This window comes from Anguilla anguilla, chromosome 11 (assembly GCF_013347855.1).
Source record: "Anguilla anguilla isolate fAngAng1 chromosome 11, fAngAng1.pri, whole genome shotgun sequence".
In the NCBI taxonomy this organism is placed as follows: Eukaryota; Metazoa; Chordata; class Actinopteri; order Anguilliformes; family Anguillidae; genus Anguilla; species Anguilla anguilla.
The window spans coordinates 29,660,703-29,681,402 of NC_049211.1; the positions used below are offsets into that span (position 1 = coordinate 29,660,703).

At 45.6% G+C, this 20,700-nt stretch overlaps 1 protein-coding gene across 1 annotated transcript in view; it reads right to left on the reverse strand.

Moving 5' to 3' along the window:
• The window catches only part of LOC118207245 (formin-F), a 33,181-nt gene that overhangs the window by 11,318 nt on the left and 1,163 nt on the right, over positions 1–20,700 (reverse strand). The window contains exons 2-5 of the mRNA XM_035380625.1: positions 20,481–20,640; positions 11,279–11,390; positions 8,605–8,695; positions 6,408–6,494 (exon numbers count right to left, since the gene is read on the reverse strand). Coding sequence (XP_035236516.1) covers positions 6,408–6,494; positions 8,605–8,695; positions 11,279–11,390; positions 20,481–20,640 — 450 coding nt within the window. The remainder of the gene's footprint in view (positions 1–6,407; positions 6,495–8,604; positions 8,696–11,278; positions 11,391–20,480; positions 20,641–20,700) is intronic.

Genomic DNA, 20,700 nt, shown 5'->3' on the forward strand with positions numbered 1-20,700 from the left:
GCCGTAAAAAAAAAAAAAACGCTTACCTCGCCGCCAGGAACCCACCGCTGCTCTGGGAACCCTGGGCCGTGGAAAAAGCAGCACCGGCGCCGCCCCTCGCCCCTCCCTTCCCCCGTCTTACGGTGGAGCCACACATCCTCCGATGAAATGCTAATTTGTAATGGCCTTAATTTTCTATGGGAAAGCCGATTGTTCGTTTCCGCAGGGTATGTTGGGATAGCAGGTGGCGCTAGGCAAGCTATCGAAGTGACCGGAAGGATGGGGAGAATGGCGTGATAACCAATTGGTCGCTTGTGGGCGCAATAAAATGTAAAATAAATGGGGGACAGTCTACACGTCGGATCTTTAGTCTGTTCCCTGTCCTTCCGGTTTCTTCGCCGGCTACCTTTGTGTCGCCAGCTATCCAGATATGCCTTACGGGCCAATCAGCTCTCACTGAAAATGAATGGAGGCGATTACAAATTTGCTTCTCATCAGACGATGTGCGGCTTTGACGCTAAAAACACACTGACTCCGGTGAAACCGCCTGGCGTTGCTCCCACGTCCCATAATCGGCCGCTTGTAGGCATGCTGTCTATTTTTGGACAGACAGCGTTTAATAACCGTTGGCCGGGTTTAATGTTATCATTGTCCAATTTGAATAAAATAAAAAAATTATGAAAATTTAAGATTGCATTTTGTATTTGGGTTGGACTATTGAACATAGCCCCTGCTATATTGGTACAGCCCTATTTTTGTGATGCCAGTAAGTTGCAAGCTGTGAGATTGGGGAAAGGGGTCTGAATTAGCTTTATTAATAAAAGTAGGAGTAGGTTCAAGTGTGCCCTTGGATGCCGATTTATAAATTACATCACCATAAACTAGAATTGAATAGTCAGTTGGACTATTTGGCAAATGAAGTGAAGGATGACCAATTGCGAAATAGAAAACTGAGTCTGGATTTTATTTTTGCCAGCAAATTAGAAATGTGGAGCATGAAGGCTAAGGTGTTATCAAGCCAAATACCCAAGTATTTATAGCATGTGACCGTCTTGAGATATGTTCCACTGAGTATAGAAATTGCGCCAAGAGGGTTGAAAGAACTTTTCCTAAACCAATGACCTTGGTCTTTGATGTATTCAACACAGGGTGAAGTGTTGAGAAAGCTTGTTAAAACTGTAGGGTGTGAAGTACAGATTGTGACGAGATCACTTGGCATCGCTCTTGCCTCTACAATCACTTGTTGGCCTCATAAAATATTTTAATGGGGGACAGTTTACACATCAGATTTTTAATATGATTGGTTATCACGCCATGTTCCCTGACCTTACAGTTTCCCATCCGCAAGGCATGTTGGCATAGCTGGTGACTCGAGGCAAGCCGGTATTTTAATTATTCTTTCCTCCTCCATGAAGGTTTAATTCTAAATACCAGTCAACATCTTTCAACATAATCTTTGTTTGTGCAAACCTAATAGCTAGCCTAACACCTAGGCTAGCAGCAATAACTGCAATCAAAAGCTTCATATAATTTGATATCAGTCTTTCACGTAACATTCCTTCAATAATGTGAAGTCGTCCAGGTCCAGAGGCACCAAAGCACCCCCACACCATCCCACTACCACCACCACCACCGCGTTTGCCTGTTGGTATGATGGTCTTTCTGTGCTGCATTCAAATGCTGGATTTGCTTCACGCCAGACATACTGGGACTGGTGTCGTCCAAAAGTTCCACTTCTGACTCATCTGTCTTTAGAACATTATATGCTTGGGGGTCATCCAGGTGCTTTTTTGCAAATGTAAGAACAACATTAAAGTTCCTCTCGGTTAGCAGTGGGTTCTGCCTTGCTACTCTCCCATAAATCCCATTTTTGACCAGTCTCTGACCATAGCTGAGACTAGAGAGGCCTGCAGATCTTTGGATGCTCTTTTAGGATCTTTTGTCACTGCACCCTTCGGGAAAGTTTGGCGGGTCAACACTTTTCCAATTCTTCTCTATTTGGAGATAATGGCTCGTATAGTGGTTTAGAAATGCCTTTGTAACCTTTCCAACTTTTTTCTCATCTTGTCTGGAATTTCCTTTGATCGTGGCATAGAGTACTTGTAAAAAATTTGTGGTGACCACTTCACTCTGATAGTAAGTTTCAATATGAGTGAGGCTGAGATTCAACAGGGCTGGCTGCAATCAAGCCTGGCTGTGTTCAATAAGCTGAATGTAATTATCAATTAAATTTGGTGAAATGGTTGATTGAGTAACTAAGGGGGCAATTTTATACGTGGGTGATATGGGTGTTTGATAACTTGAAATCTGAAAAAAGTCCATGTGACGAATATGCAATAATAGAGGATGTCAGGAAGTGGGCTAATACTTTTTCAGGGCACTGTGACCGGTACAATATGCGTGTTTATCCCAGCAGCAGTGCTGACTTCGATAATCTCTGAGTGTGTGCTATACTGGCATTGGGCATGACTGCACTGTTTGAAAATGGATATTATTGGTAATGCCGCCTACCACTAATGTTTGACAAGATACCGATGCAGTTGTATTGTTTTGAGTTTCGATAACATAACGCATAGGGAAACAAGCACGTTTAAGCTCAGAAATCGTTGTGCAAGGACGCCAGAGGCCATGTTGCTCAATTACAACGTTCTTTATTTTTGGGCTCAATTAGACCTGCCCCCCCCACCCCCAACAGAGATGTCTGGTTGCACGCCTGATCTCCATCATAGAGATGTTAAAATATTAATTATGCACTTACAAAGAGATCCACGATCAACCAGAGAGGGATATCGTAGCGTGTAAGGATAATGTGTTTGATCGTTCTAAATGTGCTGATTTAATTACCGCCCTCATCTTCATGCTGTACTAAAGCACACGTACAAATTCTTATGACCCATGGGCACCTTATTGCATGTGAACATATGCACAAACAGGTGCACGTGCTCACAAAAATTTCATTTACTTTGACCACAGAGTGTCTTGGTAAATCCCTTCTTTTCATTTTCAGAATGGGTAAACTGACAAACTTTTAATGCTTTAATCCTTTTTCCCTTCACCCATATTTTTGTTACACAGAGACAAAGGCACACTCGTTTAGCGTGTTCATTGTTTCACCTTTTCCGACCCGTGGACCCGTGTCCAACAGCAAGCAGAACACAATGTACTGAAATTATTCAGACCCCGAACACGGTCTCCACAAAGAACAGATGCGCTTTCCCCACAGAAATCACGAATAAACAAATTCCACGCACTTGATTTTCTTTTTTTTCCCCCATTTTGGCACCAAGCAAATTAATATGCTTGTTAGCGCCACTGCTTTAAATAATTTTTCCACGAGGGAGGATGTTTTAGCATTTTAAAGGGGACGCGCAGAATTGTAAAGCTTTTTAGAACGCATGAGTCATGACTGGTTGTTTCAGATGAAAAGGTGAGCTAATGTGCAACTTATGCTCACCGCCAGAGAGGCCACAGTTGCCCAATTATTTTCTTGCCGGTTACCATGGGGAGAAGAGTCCCATGAGATTACCCATGGTTCACCGAGGCAAAATAGTGCATTAACTCCCCAGGCCTCCACATTCTGGGAAAGAATGACATCATATTGACTTTCAGCCTCGCTGAGAGAAGTCACCCGATGCAGAGGAAAGATGACAGCCTTCCATGGATTTGTCAGAGGAAAAAGTCAAAGTCAACGTCAACCTCCCTACACGTGCACCGGGACGACTAATACCCAGAGGCGGATAGTCCAGGGGTCAGAAAGAAAAAGTCCTGCCGTGTGTTTCTTCCACCCAGGAACTCAGCCAGCTAATTTCACTAATTAGTTCTACCTTCTGGCTGAAGAATTGTGCTAGTTAGCAAATCCAGGTGATTGGGGAAAAAAAAAAAAAAAACTACAAGGGACGACTTTTACTTTCTGAACCTGTATTTTCCAACTCGGATAACGCCACTCCACTGTCTCTTTTCATGTCACCAAGCGCCAGTGCAGCAGTGATGGTTTCAGTGGATATATGAAGTGAGGCAGCACGGACAGGCAAGACGACTCCCCTGGGGAGCGCCTGGCCACAAAATGGTGCGCGGACGGCATCGATTAAATCCAGTTTTCGAAAAGAACAAGTCAAGCACGTTAAGAAGGGCCTCTGGGTCATGGTGTTTTACTGCATCTGAAAGCTACATCTCTCTTGTGATTTGCGCCAGCCCGTTATGTTGTATATACACACTTTACAGGTGTATAGTAGTAATATTTATGTGCATGATCTTAGCACACATGGAAAGGCCTGTCAGTAATGTTACACCATGCTTTTTTCCTTTTTCTATTTTAATGACATTTCTTTTAAATTGACATTTTAGTCAATTTGGACTATCATAGCAATTCATTTTGAGACAACTTTTTTATATGGCTTGCTGGTTGATACCTCATGTGAGGCTCGCCAGATGCGGTTTGTGTATTTTTGTATTATTTTCATCACATGTAGAACTGTAGGCACATCTTTAGCAGCCTGACATCATCACGTCAGGTAAGCCACAAACCTGTTCACATCAGAGCAGTCAAATGAACTGCCGGTTGAAAGTCAAAACACAAATCTTTGTGTGGTAAATCGGCTCTTTCCGGGAGCAGTGATCATTTTATGCACCCTCCCATTTTTCATGCCTCACCTCTGCCCTGCACCTATGTTATTTATTTTAATGTAGTTTCTTCCTATTTGCGTCTGAACGCTAACAGGCTTTCCTGTGCTGCCAAATTAAAAGTTCATATGTTTCTTAGAGATGGACTGTGAACCAGAAATAAACAAAAGGTTTTTGATGTTACTTCAATGGAAAGGTCATATGTAAATACCAATTTCCCTACAGAGTAAAAAATAGTTTTGGGGGTTGGTGGGTGGCTCATCCTGTTAAGGCACTGCTCAGGCATGCGGACGGGCCCCACAGCCTGATACCGAATAGCAGGGCTTTGCGTGACAGGCGTCGTTTCCCAGGGAGGGAGGGCATTGGTCAGGCAGGACGACCACATCTAATCGCTCACCGCCGTCTCCCTGTGGTCGAGCGGGCACCCGCAGCCTGCTAGCTCAAGCTGCGCGTTCCCTCGCTGTGTGGGCCGGGATACAAAAAAGAAGCGGAGGCTTGTCTCGCCCTCTCCTGAATTGATAGCAGAGCCAATACAAAAAGAAGGAGGTAAACAAAATTGGCCGTTCCAAACTGGGAGAAAAAGGGGAAAGGCATTAAAAAGTTTTGAACAGAGAGTCTTCTAAAAGCAGCCGAACCAGGAGAGCAGTCAAAAATGACACTCTCCAAGGAGGCAGGATATCGGTAACAACGTGCGAATAAAGTGCAGTGACTTCAATCACGGCCTAATTAGAAGCATTCTCGGTGACTAGCATACAAATGCTTTATGTCTTTTATATGCGATGTGTCCTTCAGACGGCCAGGGAGTTCCCAAGCACTATCACACAGGTATTAGAACTGCTGAGGTAAATAGTCTTCAAGAAGAAAGCCCTCCCAAATTCACGAGAGAACTGTGCTGACACAAACTGTGGAGCGACTCCAAGTATTAGCGCCGGCAGTGCCGCTCCGCTAACAACTTAGCTGCCCAACATCGACGCGGCGACGCAGGCAGCGACAGACTGTTAGGACTTCAATTTTTCAAGCGGTGAAATGAAATAATGTGCAATCCTAACTTTCCTTCTGTCCACTTTTCCCTGTCGAGAGTGCTGCCGTCTGTAGGGCTCATGTCTCGCATGAGTCTCTCTGTCATTTGCTTCTTTATGTCCGGGAAAATACACTGTGACTCTGAACTGTGAACTGTGATTTGATTTCTGTCTGGGCCTGAGCTTAATCCTAAATGAACTTGAGGTTATTATTTTGAGGTTTATAAATATATAACTGTAACAATATATAACGGTACATATATATTTATAAATTTACAACCATATTTGGTGATCCGTGTAGGAATTACAGCCTTTTTTCTATACATTTTCCCCATTTGGACAACAGTAATTGGACAAAATAGCATAATATTAAATAAAGTGAGTGCTTGAAAATACTTTCAAATGCAAATAGGATTCAATGACTACCTGAAGTCTGTAACCCATGGACATCACCAGCCTTTCGGGTATCTTTCCTGGTGATGCCCTGCCGGGCTAGCACTGCAGCCATCTTCAGTTCCTTTTTCTTTCAGGAGCTTTCTGCCTTTAGTCTTGTCTTCAGCGAGTGAAATGTTAAAATTGATTCAGGCCAAGTGATTGACTCGGCCAGTCAAGAACAGTTTATTTTCTGGCCCTGAAAAACTCTTAAGTCAACTTCTCTCTTCTCTGCCCCATTTGATCCATTGGCTCCAGGTAATAACATCGGCAAAGGAAAGGCGGGGGGGGGGGGGGGGGGGGGTGGAGCGTGGGCAACATCTCGGTCCTGGTCCAGCCAATTCTGACCGTACTCACCGGCTGCAGGTCCTCCATGCTGACGGGCAGCTCCCTCAGGCTCAGCAGCAGGTCCAGGCGGGCACCCAGGTAGGGGATGTTGCACATCTGCAGGGGATCAGGAGCAGAAGAAGCCAGGGTTAAATACCCCGGAGTGTAGGTAAAATAGTGCCAGTCCCAGGGGAGGCTGTCGTTAGCATGTACGCTTTCAAGGGGAATTGCACCCTAAAACCACACCCCTGAAGAATTATTGATCTGTTGCATTTCTAATGTGACACATGTAACGCTTTAGCACCCCCCCCCCCCCCAAACAATGATGTCAACACCTTCCTATCCTCCCCAAACGTAGAGAACAGATTCAGAAAATTTAGTGGAGGCAGCAGTCCAGATAAAACCCAACCAAGATTACAATTGATTTATCAAATTTATATAAGTTATGTCTTAAATATGGTGATTGTGACTTCAAAAGTAAAAAAAAAAAAACAACCAATTTGCGTCCCTTGTACAGTATTCTCAAGCTAAATGGCATCAAAGTTCACTTAAACGGTATATCCTCTTGAAGCCACATCGTCAGTTCAAGCGGCCTTTCGCAGATACGGATGAATGATCTGACGTATGTGTGGCGACACAGGAAACGCGCTCTGAGACAGCATGGGAGCCCCGCCGCGGACCGACTCGTTGAGGTGCGCGCGGCGGCTGGGAACAACGGCGGCTGCTGCGGGGGGGGTCTGCCGCCACCAGTCCTCATGTCGGCGCGGACGTCTGATGCGGAATATTCCGAGCGGTGGCAGAAGGACCTTCCCCACGGCAAAATCACCAGCCGCTTTCCACTGTGGACTGAAAATCTTCCCTCTTTGGGCTGTACTGCATTACATTTAGGCTTTTAACGGACGCTCTTATCCAGAGTGATGGACACAGCTTACGTTTTACATAAAATCTGGTGCTCTGTATTTACTGAAGCAAATCAGGTGTACCTTGTTCAAGGGTACAATTGGAAGTGTCCCCTGAAGGGGAATCGAACCTGTGACCTTTGAAGTTAGATTCACTAACCACTGCACTACACTGCCACCATACCGTAGTCTACACTTCAATGAAAGTGTTAAAGGAGAAAGCCCTTTCCCTCTCTTTCTTGCAGATGTTGGACCATCCATCTCTATAATGGCACCGGTTCTATTGCTGCTTTACTGACCTCTAGCTCAAGGGTGACAAACTGAATGCCACGGGGGCCGCAGCATCTGCAGGTTTTTGTGGTTTCCTTTCAATCAGTTGCCAATTAAGGCCTTGCCAATTAATCCACACACCTTGTGAAGGTGTGTGGATTCCTCAGCCAATCAATGACTTAAATGAAACACTTTGCAGAGAACACCCAAAAAACCAGCGGACACCAGGCTGTCTGGGCCTGGAGTTCCACACCCATGTTCTAGCTGTAGCGCTGATTTTTCTAGCCTTGTTATAGTACGTACGCACACTAAGTCACTTCAGTTTCAAAGCCACTGCAGTGTGCATAAATTGTGTAGGTGTTGACGGGTGACAGACGCCCGTGATGCCCGTGGGTCAATGGCGGCACCACAGGACCATGCACAGGGAAGGAGCCCCAGGCCGGAGGTTCGAGCCCGGCGGCGCGATGCAGCGCGGGCCGGTGAACCTTCGAGACTGGGCCCCGACTGCAATAAATCACTCCGGGCCGTCCTTCGTCTCTTCGCGGTCTACCGCTTCCCACAATCCCCCGGGGCCTGGAGGTGACGGGCGAATTACACACATGGAGAAGCGTTTAGGGTTCCAGTTCTTTGTCGTCGTACCCCGACCCCACCCCGCCGTCACCCCGGAGACGAAGAGCGATGCAGGTCTTCTCGGTCACGCCGAAGAACCGTCCCGCTCGCTGCGTAATCTGAGGATTTTTCTGCTGCCCCCGTGTGTGAAAAACCCGGGGAAAAGTCTCGTCGAGAGCATCTGTCGCCACGTCTGTCCGACGCTACGTGAGGGCAACGCCCGTGGCGCTCGAAACCCAGAAGCGTCAGGCCTTCTGTTCACAAACAGGGACGGGTAAAACACGTGCACACATATTTCAACTACGAAAAAATAAACTACAACAACATACCTCCCAAATAAAGGTGTCTATAATCAAACGGGCGAAGGTCATAGACTGCTTTGCAGGTGGCCAAGGTGTAAACCATACAGAAAAGAGGGAAGGACATTTAAAACACATCGCGAGACTCACCTCCATCATGTACTGGTCGACCACATGGAGCTCTGAGACTTGTCCCTTATAGGATTTGTACATCTCTATGTCACCAGGTGTGGGTACATATCTGTGAGTGAAGGGAAAAAAAAAAAAACAGGCAGTTAGGCAAGAACATTATTTAAAGGGGAACTGCAGCTGAAAGCACTTGCTTAATATGCTGGCCTTCACCTTCAGAATAATTTATCCCTCTCATTTCTAACGTGTTCATGCAGTGGTATTCAAACGCAGTCCTGTGGACCCTCTGTGTATGCTGGTTTTCACTCCAGCCACAATTGTAATCCCAGAATTTTAACAAGATGTAAATTCCCCTTAATTAGATGCTTTTCATGTTTAGAGGGATTATTTACCCTCTTAAGCCACATTATGTCATAAATAACCATGCATGCTATTAAGATAAAGGTCCCATGTTCATATGGTGCTATATTACAAACAACTGTATAAAAAGTGTTAACAAACATTTGAAACCGATCAAATTCCAGAGGAAAATCAATTGGCTCCTAATTAGGATGCTGAACACGTGTTTAAGTAAATCTTTTCTTTTTCCTTAAAGGTATTAACACAATTCAGTGGCTCATTATCATTTGCCCTGTCTTTGAATTCTTCATTATCTACAAATAGTGGCCAAGTGTCCACACTTTCACCAATTAGGAGAGTATTGATTCACCTCAGTCCTCAACTTGATCACTTAAATAATTGTGTAACCTCTTTTTATGCAGTTGTTGTTCACAATGTAGCACAACAAGCATCATGTGAACATTAGACTTCTTTTCTTCATGTCATGCATAGCTATTTCTGACATAATGTGGCTTAAGAGGGTAAATAATCCCTCTAAACATGAAAAGCACCTAATTAAGAAAAAGTAAAAGCTTGTAACATACTTGGATTGCAAATGTGGTTGGAACAAAAACCACCATACATACAGGATCCCCAGGACTGAGTTTGAACACCATTGTGATAATGAAATATTTTAATGCACAACAAAGCAAGCGTACAGAGCCCCACCCCAAACAATGACGTGACATAGGTTTAATCCCTGCCCTCTAGCCCACTGTAGAGAATGGATTCAGAAGATGTAGTGAAGGCTGCAGTTCAGATTAAACTGAAACAAAATTCCAAACCTTAGGTTTTCTTAAATGCTGTGATTTCGACTTCAGAAAAAATGGGAAAATGATTGATTTGTCACCATTACACAGCAAAGTCAAATTCAAATGACACCTTAATGGATGGAAATGATAAGAGGGGACGGAGTTATATACCAATGACATCATCACTTGAAATCGAGATACAGAGAAAAAGAATAGGTTTGGCACACGAAATATAGGACATGCCAATATTCGCCAGGTAGGACAGGAAATTCCAAATTATAATTTTTGGGTTAAGTTCCCCTTTAACAGTGAACAGCCCTTATTATTCGTAGATACTGAATTTCCTGAGGGAAAGTCTGCATCGGGCGAAGCGCTGTGCTCAAAGAATCTATATTTTCATGAACCGCTCGCCCGCCATTTTCCTTCAGTTCAAAAAATGAATCCCATAAGAGCATAAACATCCTCCATTTGTTCAGCCTTTCAGTTGTTTTCCCATGGTCAAACAGGAGACCGTGTCAAGTGAAAACCATGAAGGGGGAGGAGGGGATGGGGTTGGCGGTGGACAGCTTCATTAATGACTGTCTTGTTTGCCAGTTTTACCCACAGGCTCTTCCTAGTAAACTTAGAAAAGCATTTTTTTTTCTTCTTCTTCTTCTTTTCTGAAGCAGCAGCTGGTGAAATGACCCGTGAGTGAGAGCAGCTCCCCATTTCCAAACAGCTGGTCATGCAACACTGGTTTCCACCGGACCGGGGAAAGAGGGGATTATTATAAGCCAAATAGTTCTGATGGGCCGAGTCGAGTTCCATCGAGCGAGCGGGGCCTGTGACGCCCGGCTGCGGCTCCTCTCGCACCGCGTCCGAACCCGGCCCCAGAGCGCAAACTCCAAAAGGCCATCACTATTTCACGAGCCCTGGGACGTAGTGCCAGACTGGCTACAGCGGCGGTGCTTTAATATTTCACATGCCGCCAGCGGGCGCCCTGCCGTTAGCGTCCGCCAGCTATTAGCGTTACCGCTGGCGGGTCACGAGATGGCCCGCGTTCGGAGCGCACGCTCGCCGTTCGCGGGCTGGGTGCGCCGCGGCGGCAAGCATCCGAACGGGTAGGCCAACGCTCGGCTAGCTGCAGAGATTCAGCCGGAGGGAAGTGTTTTATTGGCTTTTAGCTTCGCGCCTCGCGAGGCTTGTGCAATAGTGTCCATCTCTCCAAAGAGCCCCTGATAAAAATTTCATCCCTAACACGCCCCGGTAAAAGCGTCTGCCATTGCTTCTTATTGCCGTTACATAAAGTCGGCCATTTTCTCCCCGTCTTTCCCCCATCTGAACTGGCGGTGACTCGCGAGTCTCGCGCTAACCTGTTGCTCGGCTTTTCCTTTCCCCCCTTCGCGTGTTCCTCAGTGTTCCTTTTGAAACGCCTTAGCTCACGCACCGCCACGCTCCTCTTTACCGTAAAAGAGTGAATGTACAGGAGCGACCGGTCCGTAACCGAATTCTGGGCCGCTTGTTTTTCCCCGGCAGGCCTAAGGTGCGTGTTACACAGGACGTGAGGGAACGCAAGCAGGCCTTACCTCCTGAGAGAGGTGATGTGCTCGTCGGTGAGGCCTCCGTCGTCCTCGCTAACGATGCACAGCCTGTCCTTCAGCTCTCCGGGCGCCACGGGGAAACTTTTGAGGAAGATATCTGGGAAGGAGAACAAAGGCGGGAACAGAGACGATGCACACCTGTCCCTGACAAGGACCCCCTGCCTGCAATGAAACGGCTCCTCTCCTCAAAATAAAATAAATAAATCTTAATAAATTGGAAAAAAGATGAATGATTTTGAAGGCATGAGTTCCGTCTCCTCCCCAGCGCAGGGCCTGAGGTTCCTGACCCGCGCGGCCTTCTGCGCGACACATCAGACGGGAGCCGGAGCGAGCCTCGCTTTCACCTCCGCACCAAAGCCGCGCGCTGAAGGTGAAAACCACGAATCCATGAATACATTACGGGAGACCCCTTTGAAAAAACGGGAACACTATCCTCCCGTTCGCGGTCGCGCCGAGGGGGATTGGGATCGTCGTATAAAACGAAACGGCCTCTTTTGTTCTCTCTTTCTTTTCTCCAGTGTGGCAAAGTTCACAGACGCTGACAAGGAGCCTCCGTGCCCCGCCTCCCCTCGTTAGCGAAGACCCCATTCATGTCGTGGAACGGTGCTTCGCCTGGATTTCTCATATTTATTTTTTTGCATGCATGGATAGCCTGTCGTGAAAATGAACCGCCGATTCCAACTCGTCTCAGTGGGAAAACTCACATCGTGCAACAACCAGGGAGTGTCTTTTGAGACAATGGCTGCAATCATGTCACGCGAGAACTGCCGCTTCACCCCGAAACACCTGAAAACTACGAGCGCACCCCCTTTGCACACCGGCTGCGAGCGATAAACTCGTCTCTGTCGGGGTCACTGGACCCCACAGATTCCAACTTCGTGACAGTTGGAAAAGTGACATTAAACACATCGGCGTGACAATCGGGGAACTCTCTCATTGGACTTCCGTCGGATTTAACAGCTGAAATGGCACGACTGGCCCTCATCCAGCAGCTTCCATCCTTGTGCGGGCTGCACAGAGCATCTTTTCTGGCACTGCGATGCCAAACATCTCCGTGCTTTAATACCGCCATCTGAATGAATGACTGCCCGCTGACATTTCATTCGGAGCCATTAGCAGTACCAGGAAACATATCGGGTAGCTCTCAATAAGCCATCGTAATTCCTGAATTTCAAAAACGGCAGGACCGGTGAAAGAACAAAGCTGCTTCCCGAAGCGGTTAAGAAGTCGAGTGCCCCGGCCAAGTGCCACCAGACCACTTCAGAGGTGTGCGCCAGGGATAATTCACTTCCCTGCACTCACCGGGCTTCCACGTGACGCATCAATCTTAAAAAGAAGCCCCTCGGTTCCCCACTGCGCGCCCGCACTTCAAAAACCGACCGTCGGCGACATCTCCGAGAAAGATTAAGCTTAAGGTCACGTTGTTTGAGTGGGCCGGGCACGATGGCGTCTTAGAGGGGGCCGTCTTATCCGGGAACGCTTTGTGGGTGGCATGCAAACGATCGGCTTATCGAGGGCTCGAGCACTCGCATTTATATTCATCTGACGATACAGCGAGATAAAGGTGCAGGAGAGAGCTTAAATGGCAGCATCGCTATTCAGGCCTCAACTATCAGTTTCCTCCGGGCCGAACAAGGGAACGGCCTTATTGTCAGGAACTAGCAGGTGTGTCTACAGACACAGGGATTTTAAGGACTGGAAAACAGATTAGCTTTCTCCCGGGCTGGGATTACTCACTCCCTGTATAAGTGTCTACTACTATTGCAAGCATTAATACTAAATGTAAGTAGTGCACTGTTTAGAAATGATAAGCATTTGAACCAGGACTGGAGAATTTTGAGACGATCCCTATAAAGGCCTATCCAGAGGGGCTGTGAGTTTTTATACGACAAAATGTGTAAAATGTTACTCCATCCCTCATACCCCCCTCTCCATGTTTCCCTATAACCAGCCCTTCCTTCTCTGATGGCTATTGGGGGGGGGGGGGGGGGGTGCAGCATATGGACATATATATATATATATATATATATATATATATATATATATATACAATACTGAGAACAGGCCAATTCCATTGATCAGATCAGTTGAGCTGATCATTGTACCCAGAGAGTGTCCAGCACTGTGTCAAGTCTGAACTTGACCACTGTGAGGGTCTCTGCTTCACCTACATGCCCTGATCCATGAATTAAGTCTTAAGTGCGGTATGTAAGTTTGGAGAAATGAGCTAGAGCGAGGTTTTGATAAAAACGTTCCATCTCCACCCTCAGATCTCCCTACAAAGCGCTGTCCCTCATTTGAGTAGCTAATGTACAGAGGACAAGAGGGTTGAAAAGTAATGTAGGGAGAGTGAAGCACATCATGTCTCATTCACAGGTAGAAAATTAAAAACATATCCTCATCATAATGAGCATAAACAACAAACATAGCTATAGTTTTTATTTAGACTACAGCTATGGGTTATGACAGTCGATAAATGCAGACGCAGACATTTCTGCTTGTATGAGGCTCAGACGAAGTTGTTACGGGCAAAACGTTGGTCAAATAAACATTGCTAAATGCATCTGGAACTGGAGCGTGCAATTTATTTCTTCACTTGAAAGCATAGGTAGCTATAAACATTGCTAGCTAGCTACAGATAAGCTACAAGACAAAACCTTGAGTCTCATCTCTCACTTGGTACAATTCCTTTTGTTCGACGGTCTTTCTTTTTCTCTGTCATTCTTGTTTTGTTTTCTTGACAACTAGCTAGCTATCGCACCATCTCTGCGGTATCTGTGCTCTGACAGTGCTGTGATCGCGCAACATCATTGACAGGCAGAGCTGTCCTGATCGCTCAGCTTGCAGAGAGCTATCCCAATTGATTGTTAAGCTTCAGGTGCGGCGAAATTTAGTAGCCGATTTCACAGCTTGTCAGAGACCAGAGTTTTTTTCATAGAGCTCATAATTTATTGATATCTGTTGGGATGTGAAGGAAATTTAACCAAATATGAACAAAAGTTTTCTAAAAAAAAAAAGACATGCTGCACCTAATATCTTAATATCAGTGCTATATTTACCTTTGACTAATTCCACCTATTCCCTCGTAAGACTCACAAAAACTCAAAAACCTTGGTGACTCCAAATCATAGATAATATTAGCGTACTATTTCTGTCAGTGCTATGTACTTTGCATTTATCATCACTAAATCATCATCACTTAAAGCAAAGTTCCTCAGCTTTGCAGGGTAAAGAAGTCCCTGTCCTCCCCCCAGTGGGAACCTACATTCGCTGGTGCTGTGTCCAGTTTAGTTCTGACAGCATGCATAAGAGTCCAATAGGGACCGTAGCTACCCTGCGAAAGTTAATTTAACACTGAGCGTTTTGCTGTGAGTTAATATGCTGGGCTGCAGTTATACCCGATTTGTCCATTCGCTCCCAGCGAGCCCAGGGCACAACGTCACAGGAAGGAGCGGAATGACCAAGCGCTTTTTCCCCCTCAGCAGTGAACGCGCTCTGGTTAATTGCCTCCATTCCTGTCTTCCAGAGATGAACAATGAGAAAATGGTGGGTGGGGGAGGGGGGCAAAAAAACAATGCCCAGACAATGCAATTCAGTCCTCCAAGGCCACATCGCCCAGCCCTCGAGCAGCGTTTGCTGATGACGAGCGAAAGTCAGCTGCTTCCGCCGTAACAAGAGAGATCCCAGATTCTCTGTGGGAGCCAGCTCTCACCTGAGGACACTGCCTCGGTACACTGTAGCTGATTTCCCATAAAGTGCAAGGTTGCGACTGCTAAAATTACGAGACAATCCAGGAGCTATTTTCACTTTCCGGTCCTATGCATTGTGGGTGTTTATGAATCATTTTCAGGCTCACAGTGAAGCGGTTCTAACACCTGATATGAGTGTAAAAGAGGTGGAATGCACTCAGAGGTGATTTAAAGTTCGATCACACAAAAATAACCAAATGTTTTCACGAGACCTCGATCTGACAGAACCGGAATCCACGTTCGATCTCAGAAACATAACAATATTTTTACCCAAGACCTCGATTTGACACACAGAATCCACCTTATTTTGGGCAGAAATGAGAGCACGACCACGTTTGTGGATTTTGCATATTCACATCCGGTTTTACGGCTATCAGTAGAAAAGCGATGTATGTAAACACCCAAAAGGCAATGAATTTGGGTTATGGATGGCTCAAGCACAACGAAAGACACAATACAATGGCACAAGCTGGAGAATTATTGATAGTGGTAATGGAGTATTTGTGACGATGTAATCGGCAGGATTACAAGAATATCAGAAGAAGAAAAAAAAAAAACACAAAAACCCCAATATTGGGGCTTTACTGTGTGGGCGTGTGAAGCTGTTTGTGAATTCTGTCTGTTTACATGAGGTCAGAAGGAACAGAAGTAAATGTTCTTCAGGGCTGACAGTCTGTGGTCACTTTTTTTTTTTTCTGTACAAGAAACCCTGAAAAGTGCCAGACTCCCAGTGCTGTATAGGTATAGGGCATGCACCGCCAAAGGTAACTTGGCGGATGGCATACCTGCCATCCCAATTACATCTGCTGCACGTCAACAACACCCTTTAGCAGTGACACATTCACAATATACCACTGCCTGTCGTGAGTTATTGCTTAATGAACAAACACCCTTGGAACTGCCGTACTGTGTGGACGAGTGAAGTTGCTTGTGAATTCTGTCTGTTTACATGAGGACAGAAGGTACTTTTCTTAGGGGCGGAGAGTCTGTGGTCATTGTGGTTATTTATGTAAAAAGAAAAACCCTGAAAAGTGCCGAACTCTCATTGCATAGGTATGTGGGCATGCCTCGCCAAATCATAACAGGCGAACGGGACGAAGCGCTGAAGGGCAATTTCTTTTCAGTAAGGCCACGACTGGCATTCCTGTGGGCAAATAAAGCTGGAGAATAGTCTTCCTGACTACATGCGTTGTCTGTGGAGTGCATTCCATTGCGTGAATACTTCTGCTGTGTGACTTCTCTCTCTCTCTCTCTCTCTCTCTCTTGCTCACAGCAGAGAGCTGAAATGCCTGGGGTTGGCTACGGGCACTTGAGTCTCCGAGTGAGGTGTCTCGAACTCCTCAGAGACCAACCCATCCAACCGGGTGAAGCTACTAAGTATTCCACATTCACCCTCGCAGGTGAAGAGGGCAACCCCGGGTGAGATCAATCACGACACAGGCGCTTATGACCTCACTCCATTCCATTTCTCGGAAAGCCACAGTTAAGAATTTTTAAACACTGTTGTGCGCTACTCTGAGCAAATGATTGTCTGTTGGTCGGATCAGAAGGGGTTAATGTCAGATAATGAATGGTTTCAAAAATTTGTGCCCGATTTTATCGCTCACGTTCTTCTTGCAAAATACAACGCTGGGAATATAGCCTACTATTCATTTGCAGCCTTTGTTGCTGATACCACCTGCCACCTTAATGATGCATTAGGCCTTAGAAACGTTTGTGGAACTCTGTGGGCCCACGAACCTGTTTTTCGTGCATATTAACTGAAGCCAAGAATGACACACGTCCCCTAAAATCCTACAAATTGCCATTTGGTTTTTTAGAAAAAAAACGGTTGCGCTTTGAAAGAATAATTGCGAACGTGTTCGTCTGGCCCATCGCTGCTCTTGGTGACAAAGCGCTCCCCGTGTCTGAAGCAAGCACACCCACCGGTGCAATAACCCCGGCCGTTACTGGGAGCGGAGACAGGTTTCTATTTTTAAAAATGCCACGGGATTCACCGAGAATCAGTATGTTTACATACTGCATTCATGAGCGTTTAACTGGTTGACAATTCCAAGAAAACAGAGACGTTGGCAAGCGCAGACACAATTTTAGTGAAACGCAAGAGTATTTTCCCTGTTGAGTTAGCTACGCAGCGCAGAGTCAGGCTGGAAATCAGCCCAGCCAAGATCATTTACAGCCTGGGTGAGACTCGAGCTCCGAGCTTTCATCTGCACCGCCTCTCATTTGCGCGTGAGCTAATTTATGCCTGTAACACATAATGCGAAACGCAGCTATATTTACATATGAAAGAGACGTGCATTTCTTGCTTATTACAAATTAAACGCTGATCGGGGTATCACGTTCACCGTAGATATTCCTGTAATAACTGTGTCAGCATGCTGAAATGAAGCGGGGTCATTCGAAGAACCACGGGTGCCCGCTATTAGCACTTTTGACATTCGGTTGATTTCACAAGGGACAAAAAAATTCTGCCTGGCTCACCTGCATTCTGCTTGGATATAACTACTAAAACAGTCTAGCCATTGGAACTCGTAAATGCATCTAATGGTATGCTATTGAAGTTAATTCAGATCGTGCAGCACACAACATTTTGCAGCACTGTCGCTGACTCATCTGTGTACTGTAGTCAACTCGTTTTCGTCTGATAGTGACAGATGAAAATCGCTGCAAAGCCTCACATCTGTACGAAACTAAGAAGAGTCCTGCATACACAGAGAAGTTTTGTCCATTTCTCTATATCGAGACAGGGGTAGAAAGTGCTCGTACCCTTGGTTACCAGCCTAAGGTCATTTTACCTTAGACATAGTTGATGGGCTTGTTATCTCTTACTTGATGAATACTTTATATGGATTGTTTCTAAGTGGCAACGTATCTCAAGCATCCTATTGATCTGGCTCCATCTAGTGGCGGTACAGACACTCCGGCGCACAGAAGATTAAATTTTCTTGTGGGGACTTATCTATGACTATCTACCTTGTCTGTTTATTTCATTCTACGTACCTATGACCTTAAAAAATTACAAGTCTCTCTGAGGAAATATATAATCAATATATAATATGAAGTCAATAGGTTTCTGAAAGATGTGGAAAAACATGCTGAAAATGTCTCACAGCATTAAATCAAAAGAATAATAAATGCATTCAACAACTCCTATGAATTGCTCTGCTTCAAAGCCTGCATTTTGATTTTTTTAAGGAGTGAACAGACATCTTTCTCTTTTCAGAGTCTAAATGAAAAGAAACCAAACAGATAACATCATTTATAGCAGAGTGAGGGCTGCAAATACCTACAGCTTTGTTTCTTTTCTTTATAAAGCCCCTCTTGGCTTTAGCCTGGGGCTAAAGCTAATGAAATGCGGCTCTTTCTGGAGCCCGTTGTCCCTCTGGGCCCCTCTCTTCAAAACCAAATTTCAGTCAGTCTTATCGCGCGACCTGCGGAGAACCCGGTCTGCTGCCCAGACTCCTGACATCACAGTGTGCTGTCTGAGTCAATAAGCTGAGTGCCTTGCCAGCCAAAAATGTAGTTACCAATCATAGTCCCGGTCTATGAATCACGCGTCATGTGTAATGATTTAGTCTCGGTATAAATGAACGCGAAGTCTCCTGGAAGCTGGCCACATCCCTTAAGGAAACTGAATGTTTGTTGAATATATATGACAAAATATATTGAAATGTAGTATAAATGCAGCATATATATATTATCCATCCATTCATCCATTATCTATACCCGCTTATCTTGGGCATTGGGCGGGAGGCAGGAATACAGCCTGGACAGGTCACCAGTCTATTGCACAGAACACACACCATTCACTTACACACTCATACATATTGGCAATTTAGAGTCTCCAATTAGCCTACCTGCATGTCTTTGGACTGTGGGAGGAAACCGGAGTATCCAGGGGAAAAAAAGAGTAAATGGCAGAATTACATAAATAACGGTAAGCACTTATGAATGACTTAATAAACAACAGTGGCCTGATAGAGTGAAATCAAGATATACTCTCCAGACATGCCTAGGTACTGTGTGTCGTCTATAGTTGTAACCACTAGTGCAGCAGACACGAGGAGGAGAACATGCAAACTCCAGACAGAAAGGCCCAGGCCAGGAACTTCCACTGCACTACCGTGCTGCTCTATACATATAGTTACCTATACACAGTGAGCTCCATAATGTTTGGGACAAAGACGTACATATATATTTTTTTATTTGGTTCTGTACTCCACAATTTAAGACTTGCACTCAGACAAGTCACGTGTGGTTAACGTGCAACATGTCTAAGAAGAAAGAGAGCACGGGTGACCTCAGAAATCACTAAGAGCCTGGTAGGCCAAGGAAGACCTTTACAATCGTAGAAGAAGCAACACCATAATCAAGAAAAACCCGTAAACACCTGTCTGACAGATCAGAAACACTGTTCAGGAGGCAAGCGTGGATGTGTCTGTGCAGAAGACTTCACGAACAGAATTACAGAGGCTACACTGCAACATACAAACCACTAGTTATCTGAAAAAACAGGGTGGCCATGTTACAGTTTACTAAGAAGTACCTAAAGGAGCCTGCAGAGTTATGGAAAAAGGTCTTGTGGACGGAGGAGACCCAAGATTCACTCGTATCAGAGTGATGCAAGAGCAAAGTGCGGACACAAAAAGGAACTGCCCAAGAGCCAAAACACCCCCGTCCATTTGTGAAACATGGTGGTGGGGATGTTGTGTTTTGGGAATGTATGGCTGCCACAGGTACTGGCTCACTTGTCTTCATTGCTGATGTAACTGCTGAGAGCAGCAGAATGAATTCTGAAGTGCATCTTATCTGCTCAAGTTCAAGCAAATGCCTCCAAACCCATTGGATGGCACGTCATCCTACAGTAAGCCAACGATCCCAAACATAATGCTAAAGCAACAAAGGAGTTTTTCAAAGCCAAAAACTGGGAAATTCTTGACAGGCCAGCTCATTCACCCGACCTGAATCCAACTGAAGATGCGTTTCATATGCTGAAGAGAAAATCAGCCACCAGAAAAAGCAGGAGCTGAAGATGGCTGCAGTACAGGCCTGGCAGAGCATCACCAGAGATGATACTCAGCACCCGCTGATGTCTTTATTTTGGGAAGTGTGGCAATATCTTGGTAATATATTTTATTCCTTATATTTTGAGTATATTCCATTTCCTTGAGGCACTAGCCAAACCCTGAGTCTGCTGGAGGAGCTTTGTAGTTGGCCTATGCCCGATAGGGATAAAACACATTTAAACAGAGCTAAAGTGATGATGATTATTATGGCAGGCTATAAGTGCTTACTCACTGGCATTGTTTTAAATGCAGCGCTCGCAAAAATTCTGGAAACACTTTCCTGGAGTTGAATGAAAAGTAGATAAAGGGCGAGCCGGACCCGCGTCCTCACAGGCTCCCTGAGAGAGAGAGGCCGCAGTGTCTACTCACTGAAGTTGTGGGCAATCTTGTCGTTCAGCATGATGTGGACGTTATTGGTGGACTCCAGCCCCCCGGGACATCCCATTTCCAGGACGGCGAACTGCTCGTACAGTCGCAGCGTATCGAGTCGGACCTTTGAGCCGCACCGCGCCCAGACCGACTTCCCCATCTGCCGAGAGGGCAAAGGAAGTCATTGTCAGACGGCCAGTCAACATTTTAGAGCACAGCA